Source organism: Nansenia antarctica (genome assembly GCF_963989245.1).
Source record: "Nansenia antarctica genome assembly, chromosome: 12".
Taxonomy (NCBI): Eukaryota; Metazoa; Chordata; class Actinopteri; order Argentiniformes; family Microstomatidae; genus Nansenia; species Nansenia antarctica.
In genome coordinates, this window is record NC_137682.1 from 18,819,698 (window position 1) to 18,834,697 (window position 15,000).

The 15,000-nt window shown below is 44.9% G+C and overlaps 1 protein-coding gene across 1 annotated transcript in view; it reads left to right on the forward strand.

The window, feature by feature from the left end:
- LOC308168279 (cysteine-rich secretory protein LCCL domain-containing 1-like) overlaps window positions 1-11,988 on the forward strand; it is a gene marked incomplete at both ends in the record, with an annotated part of 13,481 nt that extends 1,493 nt beyond the window's left edge. The window contains 13 exons of the mRNA XM_080542805.1: window positions 6,276-6,394; window positions 6,941-7,073; window positions 7,180-7,295; window positions 7,737-7,837; window positions 8,100-8,282; window positions 9,008-9,068; window positions 9,235-9,301; window positions 9,632-9,762; window positions 9,879-9,922; window positions 10,022-10,094; window positions 10,535-10,610; window positions 10,785-10,918; window positions 11,937-11,988. Coding sequence (XP_080398931.1) covers window positions 6,276-6,394; window positions 6,941-7,073; window positions 7,180-7,295; window positions 7,737-7,837; window positions 8,100-8,282; window positions 9,008-9,068; window positions 9,235-9,301; window positions 9,632-9,762; window positions 9,879-9,922; window positions 10,022-10,094; window positions 10,535-10,610; window positions 10,785-10,918; window positions 11,937-11,988 — 1,290 coding nt within the window. The remainder of the gene's footprint in view (window positions 1-6,275; window positions 6,395-6,940; window positions 7,074-7,179; window positions 7,296-7,736; window positions 7,838-8,099; window positions 8,283-9,007; window positions 9,069-9,234; window positions 9,302-9,631; window positions 9,763-9,878; window positions 9,923-10,021; window positions 10,095-10,534; window positions 10,611-10,784; window positions 10,919-11,936) is intronic.
- Window positions 11,989-15,000: the final 3,012 nt, after the last annotated feature.

The window sequence follows — 15,000 nt, forward strand, 5'->3', positions numbered from 1 at the left end:
TCGTGACCAGACCTGGGGGCCGTTCCACTAAAGGTGGATCAGTATATCTTAGAAGATAATCTCGCATAGTGGAACGGGGCCCTGGTCACCAGACTGTTGTTGGCTCCGGTTCCAGTGTGGCTCAGTCACAACACATGTGACATACACAACAACTGTACCTACAGTTACAGCCAGGGTGTGTTGGGTTGGTGGACAGTTGTTGTCAGTGTGTTTTGGTTAGGATCGCGGTGATCCATGGTGCCTTTTTTGTTTTACGCTTTCATGCCAAAAAAATGCATGTGTTTGACTGTTTCCCTGTTTTCGTACAACGCCGTATCACCTTTCACAGGGCAATTAGACACAGAACAGTTCACCGCTCCCGAGGTTGCGCTGAACTCCGACGCTTGTTTTACCAGCTGCACCCCATGCATACACAGATCAGCACTCCTGGGCCGGCTGCCAGTCAGCTCTCACTAGACAGACAGCCTCCGGAACAAATCCATATGTAGCAGTACTGTCTATGTATGCTAATGCTGCTACAAGTGTCCTTGCCACCAGCGATGCTTTTTATGAGATGCTGAATATCTGCTAAAGTATGCAGGAGGAGGACATAATGATATTCCCTCTCTCTCCTTCATCTCCAGTTAAGAAACAAGCAGAACAAAAGAAGCTATTATACGTTTAAGACAAATAAACATCTCCCTGCTGGGTAATGGCTGGGTTGTATAATTGTATAATTGAGATTGTGTGTGTGCGTGTGAGTGTGTGTGTGTGTGTGTGTGTGCGTGTGCGCGTGCGTGTGTGTGTGTGTACGAATCGTCGTACTTCCTGGCAGCCCTCCAGTTGAGGCACGCTCTAGCGGAGAAATGCTGAGCCAGCAGGGCCCAGCTCCTTTCAACTGGCTCCTGTTACAGTTGGCTGGCTTTTTTAGCTGCAGGGGCACCCAGGGGTGAAATGTGGAGAGGCATGCAACAAGAGGTCCAGGAGAGAGAGAGAGAGAGAGAGAGAGAGAGAGAGAGAGAGAGAGAGAGAGCAAGAGGGAGAGCAACATAGAGAGACAGACAGACAGACAGACAGACAGACAGACAGACAGACAGACATTGAAAGACATAATATTGTAGTGCGGGGGCACGGCAGACATAACCACATTTGGCAGAGAGAGAGAGAGAGAGAGAGAGAGAGAGAGAGAGAGAGGGCATTTTTGATAGCTAGAGTTTGATACCTAGGAGTGAGAAAAAGAGAGGAATGAATTTTGAAGTAATGGATGAGTAGGGATGGACGGATGAGTGAGGATGACAGAGAGGAGGGGAGGAGAGGGTGCGAAAGAGAGAAGACACAAGAGCGCAGAGTTAGGATAAAGTCCCGGGAAAGGAAGAATGAATTAGGAGAGAAAAACCAGGCTTTAGTATCTAGTCACGGTAGACCGAGATAGGAGGAGGAGAGGAAATAGGAAGAATTAGGCACAGGCAGAGAGGAGGAAAAAGAGGACAGTTTGGGACTGGGGAGAGAGAGAGAGAGAGCAAGGAGAGACAACTTTGACAGGAAACCGAAGGGAAAGAAGGGGAGATGATGAGAAAGCTCGGAGACGGATGGACAGAAGAGAGAGAGAGAGAGAGAGAGAGAGAGAGAGAGAGAGAGAGAGAGAGAGAGAGAGAGAGAGAAAGAGAGAGGGATGAGGGAAGAGGACTGAGAGATTGTGTGGAATGCGAATGGGAGCCATAAGAAGTCAATATTGTTCTTGTTTGGAGGATTTCACACAGCTGTCCCTCATTGAGTGGATGCTACTGCTATGATCTGGAGTAGGGTTTAAACATTCTCTCTTTTTCTTTCTCTCTCTCCCTCTCTCTCTCTCTTGTGCTCTCTCTCTCTCTCTCATCCTGCCCGTTTTCTATTTTTGAGCTATCAGCTTTCATTGAGACTCACAACTGCACTGTACTGGAAGATCTCACTGATGTGCTTGCATTCTCTCTCTCTCCCTCCCTCCCTTTTTCCTCTTTCTCTGAAACACATACTGAAACACACACACACCGACACACACACCGACACACACACACACACACACACACACACACACACACCGACACACACACACACACACACACACACACACACACACACACACAAAGATGGACCATCATATTAAACCAGCACAACCAATAAGCATAACAGCAGCTTTGGCAGATAACATCAAGCCAAATCTCTCCCTCTCCTTCCCCCTCTCTCTCTCTCTCCCTCTCCCTGTCCCTCTCCCTCTCCCTCCCCCCTCTTCCTCTCCTTTATTCCCGTGGCTCACTTCCCATTCTGGCATTATCCCACACAGCGGTCCCTAGTAAGAATTCCCTGTAGAAGTGCTCTCCCGCTCCTCCCATTCCTCCCCAATAGCCAGAAGTAACAAAGGTGTTCCCTCTCACCGGTTTGTTAACCCAGCAGATAGAAACAGACAAGTGTCAGTGTTTGAAGCGCTGTAAAACAAACAGATGACACCTTGGGGGGAAAGAGGGGGTGTCGTTAGCGTTTGATGTTTAGCTAGGTCTGGCCGGAAGCCAGTTGGATCTGGGACACCGCTCCTGCTGCTGCTCTCTCTCTCTCTCCGAGTTTAAGGAGATAAAGCACTATTGATATTTTCTCTCTCTCCGGTCAGAGTTGGCGCATTTTTCGGTGTGTGGCTTTAACGACGCCTCAGCCAGATTATCGTCGTTAACGGTTAAACTAGAGAACGGTGGAATTTCTCTCTCCCTGGTATTTACATTTCTCAATCCTCAACTATTTAATATTCTTGGATGTGAGCTTGGCATCCTTCCATAATCCCCACATGTTGTGTGAGCCAAACCATGCTGTAAATGCAGCATGATAATAGGAAGATGAGGGATTATTTGGTTGACAGGAGTCTAACAATGGCCAACTCAGACCCTCTGATTGGAGCTGAATTCCACAGCATGAACATGGAATAACAACAGGATTCACTGTTGCTGTGGGTACAACACAACAGTATCACACCGGCTCTCTCGCTTTCTCTTTCTCTCTCTCTCTCTCTCTCTCTCTCTCTCTCTCTCTCTCTCTCTCTCTCTCTCTCTCTCTCTCTCTCTCTCCCTCTTTCTCTTTCTCTCTCACCATTTTTCTCTTTCTCTGTCTGTTTCTCTGTTTCTCTCTCTGTCTGTTTCTCTCTCTCTCTCTCTCTCTCTCTCTCTCTCTCACTTTCTTTCTTTCTTTCGACCCCTCTTTTTCTCCCCTCTTCTTCCTCTTCTCTGTCTCTTCTCTTCCTCTCTTTTCTCTCCTCTCCTCTCCATCTTCACCCTCTCTCATATCTTTTCTCCCGCTCTTTCTGTGTCTCTGCGCTTCATTGACTATGGACAGGAAACCCAAACTTGCAGAGGAAGTTTCCCCCGTTCTGCACCCTCTGGAATGTGACCAGATGACCGTGAAAAAAAAACAAAAAAAAACAGCTCGCCGCAAATGAGGTGTTAAGCGAAATAAACAATGCAGTATACGCAGCGCTGAAAGCCTTCAGCAGGGGACGTGTTTTTCTTTCCGGGCCCCAGCAGAAGTGCGGTCGGGGGCCACATACACCCCCCACTGCCACCACCCCCCTCCCATCCTCCCAGGCTCTCACTATGCAAACAACATCAGTCTGACATCCAGGGCTGAGCTATGCTGGTTATTCAGCAACCCAGAAATATGTGTCTTGGTGGACACTTTTTAAAACCATTTTCATGGCTCCCGAGGTTGTATTTTGCTGTTTGCAGGAAAAGTTGTCTGGAAAGTCGCCACTTTATTTGTGAAATGTGTGTTACTGTAACTGTACACTGCGTCCTTTTGTGATTTGATTATTTTCTTAATAGATGGAATTCGGAACGAAATAAGATGAGCTGAATCTCTTGAGTGGACATAATTCTTACACTGTTTTTAGTGTTCTGAAACGATGGTACCATTGGAGGCATTACATTGCATTACAATGATTCCCGTCCTCTGATTTCTACCTCAGCTAGCCTCCCCAGTATCGTACAGCATGCGCTGCCTGTGGCGCAGGGTGACTTGTCAGGAGAATCATTGGTGAAAATGACATTGTTGGAGAACAAGGGTGTAATGGAATTGCTTTTCTCAACAGTCATGCTCTGGTGGTGATGACCATAGTTATGGTGACACCATTTATAATTCTCCAGCATCGTTTGGCTCGATAACATCTATCAATAACACCCTGTGCTATGTCGAATAGAAACGATAGTACAGCACCAGTCAAAGGTTTGGACACAGTTTGGAAAAGTGTGTCCAAACTTTTGACTGGTACTGTATGCACAATACACCTTTCATAGACACAGGTGCTGAATGACATAAAAAGACCATAATACTCAGGGTTTATTTGCACAACGGTTGTTGCACAATGTTTTTACCGCATACTTGTCAGGTTTTCTGATACACCCCATGTCGCCATGGTAGCATCAGGCCCCCCAACATTGCTTCATCGCCCTGGCAGCTCTTTTTACCCAACAGCTCCACTCAGTTCCCAGAAACACTTTTTAGAGAGGTAATTTGCAGTCTAAGCAGACTTCCTGTTGCTGGGCAGGTGCGTCTCTGAGGATTCATGTGGGGAACAGCAGTTGTTGCTGGGGGGGACTAGGTAGGTGACTGGAGGTGGGGGGTGAGCGGGGGGGGGCGGGGGGGGGGGGGGGGCTGGGGGGTATTTTAGTGCCCCGCTATAGGTTGAGATTTACTGTGAGGCCGTGGTGTGGGACTTTCAGGGCTGAATGTGTGAAATGTCTAAACATGCATGTGTGTTGACACCCCTACACACATATGTATATATATATATATATATAGTATTGGGTGTCCCACACTCAAGGTGAAACTAAAGATGTGCATTTAAATTAAGGCACCCCCCCCCACACAATTATTACAACTGCTGTTTTTTCAAATGTTTTTTTCAAGAAAGACTCAAAATGTAGGTCATTTAGATGAAGGATGGTCCTTTGCATTCCCCCCCCCCCCCCCCACAAAAACCTCAGAATGGGAATTTGATCTTTTTGCGTTTCCGACTAGTGGCAAACGGGACGAGAGGGCATTTCAGAAGGTAAAAACTAAGCGGACTTGAGTTGAGACCCCTCTGTAGACATATGGAACATATTACTTAAGGAAAAACAGCCCCGCACTTATGCATTTTTGGAATAACCTCAATCTTTAGGGAAAATAAGCTCGGTCCAGGCAAAGGAAATCACAGCAAATCACACTCCCGACATCCAACCACTTCACTTACCACAGCAGATCAGCAGATCCCTTTGAATTAATTGAACATTTTAAATACATTTCTGTTCACCCACACGTGTTTTGAGCACTCGATGACACTGGTGATTCAGTCTACCTTCAAGGAGAAGCTGGCAGTTTTGTGTTGCACCCGTCCTCTATTATCAGATTGGATGCCTCACTGTAGAGACATGGTACCATAGTAAACCATCTCCATGTACCTCACACAGACACAGTGTCAGGTCCTTGAAATCCTTGAAAGTTTGTGAATTTGATTTTTTTTTTTTTTAAATAGACATGGGTCATTGAAAGTGCTTGAATTGAAATGGGTCATTGAAAGTGCTCTCTCTCTCTCTCTCTCGCTCTCTCTCTCTCTCTCTCCGAAAGAAATAAAAAAAATATTTAAAAATGTTTTACTTAGCTCGTCAACTAGTAAATAAGTCTCTGTATTGCTTAACTTTACACATATTTCACAATATATTGTTTTGCTGTGCTGTGGTGGAGAAGGCAAGAGACCATCTTGTGTTGACACATTCAAGCCTCTCGTTTTAATTGTTGTCTGTGAGCGGATAGTTCCCATTATATCAATTCTCATCTAGATCTGTCTCAAACTATGCCGTGTTGGGTCCTTGAATTTGAGGGAATTGAGTCTTGAAAGTCCTTGAAAGGTGCTTGAATTTGATGTTTCAGAAGGTGTGGGAACCCTGACAGTGTCGATGTGGCAGGACTCACCAGTAAGCCTCGACAGAACAGATGCCTCTTGCAACTAGATTGGATCCATAGGAGAGAAACAAAAATTGTGATTCATTGTGTTCAGGTACAAAGAAAGGGCATTTAAGAATCACCATTGAACAGTAAGAGGAGTCAGAGGAGTTAATGGCCTTGTCTCTCTTCTCCTCTCATCTGGTGAGTCAGGACCCACTAGGTTAGTCTCGACAGATGCCTCTTTGGAACTAGATTGCATCGTATTAGGTTACAAACCATCACCATTGTAGATGGAGTAGAGGAGTCCGAAAAGTTAATGGTCTTGTCTCTCTCCCCCACTCTCCCTCTCCTTCCAGGTGTGGGACACAGAGCTGGAGAGGACAGCTGAGGAGTGGGCTGAGACGTGTCTGTGGGAGCACGGGCCCGGCAGCCTCCTGCCTCAGATTGGACAGAATCTGGGGGCCCACTGGGGGAGGTAGCCAACATCCACTATACACTCACCCTGTGGTTTAGTTAGGTTGACTTTGAGGTTGATGGATTGATAGTCTGACCGATGAACATTTACGACTATTTACAAACAGGTTGCTATGGTATCGGATGATAATGGACCTATTGTTAAGCCAAGGCCCCTTTGAAAACTCGGACAGACAAACAACGCTTCACTGACAGTGACTGACTGACCGACCGTGACTGAATGACATTCAATGACTTACAAATGGCGGCAGTTGGCACATTTCTGATTTCTGATTTACCACAGCAAGTAATAGACATGTTTTTTTTTAAAGATGACAAGAATATTTCGTCTAGAAGCTTTTCACCATCAGATATTAGCGAGTTGTTTGTCCGGGTTTTCTGCCTGTAGTGACTTTTGCTGTGATAATTTATGATTGGACAATTTCTATTTTGGGGCCGTGGCTTAGCGATAGGTCCATTCGTTAACGCTCTGCAAAGCTTAAGGTAGGATGTATCCCGCTGTGTTCACGTGAACAACACACTTAGACAAGGTTGTTTCTCTCTCTAGATTCCGTCCCCCTACGTTCCATGTCCAGGCCTGGTATGATGAGGTGAAGGACTACTCATACCCCTTCCAACAGGAGTGTGACCCCTACTGCCCCTTCAGATGCTCTGGTCCTGTCTGCACTCACTACACTCAGGTCAGCCTTCAGATCAAACCACTTTATCAGTGTTTTAATGCCAGATTCAACAAAAATGGATATGTGTATTCTTAACCACAGTCCCCCTCTGTCCTCTCCTGTGCAGCTGGTGTGGGCCACTAGCAGTCGGATAGGCTGTGCCATTAACACGTGTTACAACATGAACGTGTGGGGCCAGATCTGGGCCAAAGCCATCTACCTCGTCTGCAACTACTCTCCGAAGTAAGCCGACGAATGAGGTGTTTAAAAGGCTTCGATTTCGGGCCACGGGAATGCACAGCTGATATTGTATTGGGGGTAGTGGTGGTCTAGTGGATAGTGAGTTGGACTTGGGATCGGAAGGTTGTGAGTTCAAATCCCGCCTGAAGCCACACCACTACTAGTGTGCCCTTGGGTAAGGCACTTAGCCCTCAGTTACTCCAGGGGGAATGTCCCTGTAATTCGTAATTGTAAGTCGCTTTGGATAAAAGCGTCTGCTAAATGGCAAAATTATTAAAATTATTATATTGAGATGATGGGATCGAACCTGTTATTTTGTCTCTCCGACCCCTTTTAAGGGGCACTGTCATAAGTGGTGGATTGATACAGTATTATGCGATATAATATCCCTACTTAGGGTCTTGTGTGTACGTCCCACTGACCTGTGCTGTCTCGTTGTTACAGGGGGAATTGGTGGGGCCACGCCCCCTACAAGCATGGCACCCCATGCTCCGCCTGTCCCCCCAGCTATGGAGGAGGCTGCAAGGACAATCTCTGCTACAAAGGTGTGTGTGTGTGTGTCTGAGAGAGAGAGTGAGAGAGAAAGAGAGAGAGAGAAGAGTAAGTGAGGGAGAGAGAGAGAGAGATAATCGTTTGCTCTGCTAGAAAGATTGGCTGCATAAAAACAGCAATTTCTTCCAAAACTAGTTATTTTGTATGCTTCGTTCGTCTTATTCGTTGTCTTCTTCTAAAAGGTCACAGCCAAGCACTTGTGATGTACTGTATGTGGTCTGCATTGTAACAGTTCTCTAAACTCTCCGTTTGCAGATGATGGCACGGAGTCACACACACATCAGGAGGAAACGGAGGAAAACAACTTCATCGAGCCACAGGCCCCCAGAAACCCCCAGAAGTCCCGGCCCCGGGCCCCCCAGCCCAGATCCCCCGCCCCCACCCAGACCCCCACAGAGGACCTGGAGAAGAACGAGGTGGTCAACACACAGCAGATGTGTAAGCTGTCATTTAAAGTGTTTATTCTGGATTCAGTTTCATCTCAAAATGGGGGGTACAGGTTCTGGTTTATGGGGGTATGTGGGGGGGAGTGTGTATGGGCTTGGGATCTAAAAAAACTGAAAACCCAATTTTTCAAAAGCGGGTCAAAGCTCAGGCATTTCCAAAGCTCTCAGACTCGCCCCAGTTATTGTTGATAAAGCAAAAACGGATAGCGAAAAAAAAATCTAAAAACCCAAACGGAAACATTTTCCTCCCATTTATTCCAAATTGCCTTGATGTTCTGCAGGCTTTATCTGTCAACTTTTCTGATTCGACTTGGCAGTTTTTTAAGTAGACTTAATATTGCGAGTCACTCTCTCCAGAGCGGGGAGGGAAGTTTTTTTTTTGTTCTATTTTCGTGGAGTTCTTCTGAGTGTATGTTTGCTTTTGGCCGGCCGAGGGGGGCTGTGGTTTTTAAATGGCTTCCTCCCTTCAGAACTAGGGGGCCCTGGATGTAAGCTGAGACCGCTCCTCTCTGCTCACCACCCTGAACCCTGCTGCAAGGAATTCCTCACTTTGCTCTTAAAGCATCACAAGAATAGTCTTAACTGGGTTGGAGTCAAGGCCCTGGGTTTCACAGAGAGGCCTTGGCTTTAGAACAAGCCCATCACTGCTTGTTATTGGCTCCTCGAATTGCAATAAGTCTCACGGCCGCCGCGAAATGTGTGTGTTCTGTGTTTCAGCCCAGCTGGTCACCTGTGATACCAAACTACGAGACCAGTGTAAAGGAACGACCTGTAATAGGTAGAAAACATCACGTTATTCCGTTGTTATTACGTTGTGCTGTACTTTTTCCACTGTAAAGAGATATTGCCTGAAGATCTTGCCGTATAGTATACTTTAATTGTAAACAAATTGTAGTTTCCAAATAGTATGTTTCCTTTGACATCCTTTAAATTGTTTTCCACAGGTATGAGTGTCCAGCTGGCTGCCTTGATGCCAAAGGAAAGATTGTTGGAACGGTGCATTATGAGATGGTGAGTCCTTTAGAATCTAGATAGTTCATAAAATAATAAAAACAACAGTAACAACAATAATAATAATAATAATAATAACAATAATAATATTAACAACAACAGCAACAACAACAATAATAATAATAATAATAATAATAATAACAATAATAATATTAACAACAACAGCAACAACAACAATAATAATATTGATAATAATAACATTTATTTTGTATAGCGCTTTTCTCTTTTTTGTATCTACTGGATTATCAGAGAAAGGCTGTCTTCAAAACAAAACAGTTATTGACTGTAGTTAGTCAATGCAATTCCGTTTTATTTGGATTGATTTTGCAGCAATCCAGTATCTGCAGAGCGGGTCTCCACTCGGGGGTTATAGACAACGATGGAGGATGGCTGGATGTAACCAGACAAGGAAGGAAGGAGTTCTTCATAAAATCCAACAAAAATGGCGTCCAGTCTCTCGGGTAGGGGCATCAATGTGCACATCAGAAGAAGATGATAGCTACGTACAGTAATGATAGCCTTGGTTTGAAGAAGGCTTGTATAAACGCATTAAAATGTCTCCTCTTCTCATTTACAGAAAGTACCAAAGTGCCAATGCCTTCACAGTAGCCAAAGTAACAGGTCAGTTATGACGAGGAAGTCAATGGAATTGAAACAAGTGCATTGTGACCTCTTGAAATATCATTTTGGTTTTGGTTTCATATCCTCTTCTCTTCGCAGTGAAAGCCATCACCTGTGAAACAACCGTCGCTCTGATGTGTTCATATCAAAGGCCTGTTAAGCATTGTCCAAGGTAACACAACCTGACACTAACTCTCTCTATCCCCCCTCTGTTTTTCTCTTGACCCCGCAATGTTGTAGCTGTCACATAGTAAGCTACTATCACCCTAGTCTCTCCACGGCAGACATTGAGCATTCTGCACGCTCCACAGCACACCGTGGATCAGATATCACAAGCGAGAATATCCTGTTTTGAAATGAAAAAGGCTTTTGGCTTTCAGACTGTTAGACGTCTCCATCGCTAACTTGTAACAAGCTGCTAAGCTAGCTTTGTAAACTCCAGGACAAAAATGAGAACTAACAGTGTGGGGGTCAGGACAGGAGGAGCTTCTTCTGGCCCAAATAGAATTTCAACGTCTGTGTTTGAGGGAGATCCTCAATCACGTTGGATTGTTTTGGGGGATCTCAATCTCTGAAATGCTATATAATGTAACAACCCTATATTTTTCTCAGGTTATATTGCCCCCGAAACTGTATGGAAGAGAACCCTCACATATCTCGAGTCATCGGAACCAGAATTTACTCAGATGTAAGTCACCCAAAGTCTATTCTAGGGCATAACTCAGTGTGTGGCTTCGGTTTGTCTCTTTCACCCAGCGCCGGAGACATTTCAATTGACACCCCACTGCTACAGTAGATCTTGAACCCAGTGAGAGTTTCTCAATTTCTCACCATATTATATGTCCCCTGTCTCTCTCTACAGAAGTCCAGTATATGCAGGGCGGCGGTCCACGCCGGAGTGGTCAGGAACGACGAGGGCGGCTACATTGACGTGATGCCGGTGGACAAGCGGAAACAGTACATCGCCTCGTACCAAAACGGCATTTTCTCCGAGAGGTACGGGCTGTGTGTGTGTGTCTAATCCTGTAGCATGGCAGTTAATCTGGCCAGGGTGGTGCTAGCATGCGTCAGCATAGTTAAACCTTCTAGGCTAGAAGATAAAGAAGGGGGGAACATTATATAATCGAATAATTATAGAATAACAATAAGGAAAGTGATTTATGACAAGCAGGTCATATCATGTCTACGTTGGATAAGATTAGGATAATGATGTTATGTTCTGTGAAGCGCGGGGGGGGGGGGGGGGGGGCTGGTGTCGGGATAAAAAGAGGACTTAAAAGATCCCATGCTGGGACAGTCAGGCTGACTCAGGGAGAGAGAGTATGGGTCCAGTCAGCACTGTGCCGGGCCTGCCTCTCAGGACATGAAAGGTAGAGCTTGTACCAGCCTCTGAAAAGAGAAAAAAATGACCCACTTTTTAAGTATGGGTCTGTTTCAGAAGTTCTGGACTTCTTAACTTTGGAGAGAGACCAATAAATTATGTGCAAGAATGACCTCCCTCTTGAGCACATGACAAGATCTCTCTGCTGCCTGGTGCTTTCTCTCTCTCTCTCTCTCTCTCTCTTTCCCTTTCTCTCTCTCTCTCTCTCTCTCTCTCTCTCTCCCTCCTTCTCCATCTTAACTGCGTGTGTCCGTGTCAACACGGCGTGATGTCTGACGTCTGTTTGTGTCTGTCTGTCATCTATCTGTCTTCTCTAAAGTCTATCTTTTAAGGGACAACACGTGAAGTCTATCTATTTGGGTTAAAAACGAGACATGTATCTGTTTGTTTAAAAAGGTTCTATCCCCCCCTATCTGTTTGTGTCCTATCTGTCATCCGTGTGTTTGCGTAGAGCTTGACGTCCATGTCTTCCAGTCAAACGTGAGGTCTCTCTCTATCTGTCTTTGTGTGTGTCTGTCATCCCTCTGTCCGTGTAGAACGCAGAACATGTCTCACACATAACACACACCACGCCCCTGACTGATTCCTGCTCTTGTTCTCTCTCTCTCTCTCTCTCTCTTTCTCTCCCTGCAGTCTTCAGAACCCCCCAGGAGGAAAGGCATTCCGAGTGTTTGCTGTGATCTGAGAGGTCCTGAGGGCAGCTCTCATCAAATACACACAGAGCACTTGGCTGTTGAATAGGCGGTAATCACATTGCTGTTGTCAAAACGAAATGACTGAAATGTTTTCTGGCTTTTTTTTTTACTACACTCGAGGCCAGAGGTCATCTCCATGGCAACGCTAACTGAGCATTGAAAACTTGACACACACAAACAAAGCGCTGAAGATGGGCAAAAGGTGGTTGTTGCTCACGTGCGGTCACATTTTTATGTTGTATCGTCAGCGGTATATGTTTATCTTTATAAACTGTATATATTTTAGATGTTCACCATTTATGATGTACATGACTGTATATGGAATATGTGTCTGTTGTTTTTTGTTATTTTCCTATTGTCTTGCCATTAGAAATATTCAGAGAATCAAATATTAAATATAAAAAAACATATAATAGTAGATAGCAATGTACAAGTTAGCACTTAAGGATATGAATCTATTGTTTTTTTCATTCATTTTTCAGAACACTTGAGGTGTTCAGGTCAGGCACATGGTATTGGTGCTCTAGAAAATTATTGTCTTTTTAAAGAATATAAGTGGAAGAAATTGTTATGCATTTATTTTTGTATGATTTTTGTATTTTATATCAGTAAGGGTAAAGTCAAGGAATGCTGCTATGTTGTTATGTGTTGTTATTCTCATAGAGATATTATGGTTGTGTCATATTTGTGTTTATCAGAGCTTGGTTACAACTCCCTGCCGGCCAGGAAGTACAGAGCTGTCCCATCATCGTTCACACTGTCAATGGAATAGTTCAACCCACAATGTACATGTCAGACTAACCTTTTGCCACACGTCAAAGGTGGTCTCAAGTGGTGCCGATTACATGTTCCACACACATTTCTGGTAGATTTAGATCGATAAAAGTGGAGTCTACACAACAGTCAACTCCACCTTTGGTATACAAAAACGCCTGATGAACTTTTTGGGGGGATCACCTATCCCTTTAAAGAGGGCTGTTTTAAACCCTGTACTCTGACCACAGGTCACTTTCCAAAGGATATTCGGAATAGAGGTCAATTACGTGGTATAGTATAATAGTGCGTATCCAATTAGCATTGTAATGATTGAACTTTTATTTTGCAGTCCTGTTTTCGCTGGTGCACTTATATCAAATAATTAAACGCAGTAAATGACTGATACCAAATGCTACAGGACACTATGGTGCTTATTTCAATGTCCAGTAATGGCAAAGATACAAAAAGGATATTATTAACAGGGGATTGTCATGTTATTAAAAATGTTTTCCTGGTAAATAATGAACTGTGAAATAAAGAGGAAACAATTAAACCCTTTTTGGCAGTTGAGTTATTGCAGTAAAAATGAGTCGCACTTTCTGTGACCCCCAGTAACATATGGTTAGAAACAGTCCAGAACATACTTTTAGCTCTACAGTACATTCAGGGGTGTCACATACATTATGTAATCGTGTGTATCAATATTTTAATTCAGAATATGGTGGGCTGGATATCGGAGAGGCTGTAGATCATTAATAAAGAGTTTATTTATATGACAGCTCAGCTTTTTATTACAGTGCTCTCTGTGATACTAAACACATGCATTTTTTATGTTGTCTCTGTCATTTACACTACATATATTTTCCTTACCTCAGTTTGTTAGAGAAAATAATTTCTCTTTTATTTATTTTTGACAATAAATGATTCCAACCCTAACCCCCAACATTTTGTCTCTGTCAGGTCCTTCGAAAAGTGAGACATCCTCTCAACCCACAATCTTCTAAATTAAAGATGCCATTTCTTTCATGCTAGAATGGTTCCTAAATTGCTCAACGCTACAGTATATCCCTGTTCCCTTGTCGAAACCTAAAGTCCTGTATCCCTGGGTAACCAAAGTAATGACCTGTTTGTGGGACTCACACATCGGTAGAAGTCAATTTGATATTTCCCTGAAGCCTCGTAAGGCGGGTGTTTCTGACCCCCTCCCCGGCCCTGCCCACCCACTCCCCCAGTAGGCCTCCGCCCTCCACCTGGTTGTAATGTCTAATACTACATTTGGTCATTCTCTGAAGGAAATGATCAATCTTTCCACCAGTAACATTTACTACAACCATTTCACATTACAGCTACAGAATTAGAGGCTCTGGACATGGAAATGGACTGACTTATATAGCGCCTTATTCCAAAGCTCTTTACAACAGCCTCTCATTCACCCATTCACACACTCACACACCAATGGCGGGAAGCTACCATGTACGATGCTGGCCCACTCATTGGGAGCAATTTGCGGTTAAGTGTCTTGCCCAAAGACACTTCGACATGTGGCCAGCCGGGGCTCGAACCGCCAATCTGCCGACCTTGCGATCATTAGACGACGGCGCTACCTCCTGCGCCACAGCCGCCCCCATGTTACCCCCCCCCATGCACCCTTCTTCTTCTTCCACTCCCTCCCCCCTCTTTTGCTGGGTATACCAAACCAACCAGAAAGAAAATACAGCGTTCGCACCAAACTCCTCAATCTTGGCACCCAATGTTTCATGACAATAGCAGTAAGTGTTGTTTCACTAGTATGCGATTATCTTGCCATTTCTGATGATAACATGATCACTCAATCATGTTCTAAACATCAAAACAAGCTTGCCTTACTGTGTATATCTATGGCTTGTCCCGTCACCCATCCTAGCCACCTCAGAAGACACACACATCCTGCCTTGGTCCCCTAGGTTAGATAACTCCTCTATGATTGGGCCCAGACCTCCAGACTCCCAGGTTCTGCTGCCAGGCTTTAGGAGAGGGCTACCCCACCGAGGTGAGGGTCTCACTGGGTACAAGGCCTGCGCCCCCCCCCCCCTCTCCATACATACCTTGAAGGGTGTGTGTGTGTGTGTGTGTGTGTGTGTGTGTGTGTATGTGTGTGTGGCGGTGGTGGTGGTGGTGGGGGAGGGGTCAGGGGGGGTCAGTTCTTACCACTGCTTCCCTCTCTAGCCTAGTCACTGAGGACTAGTGTAGTCAGTCTTCATTTACCT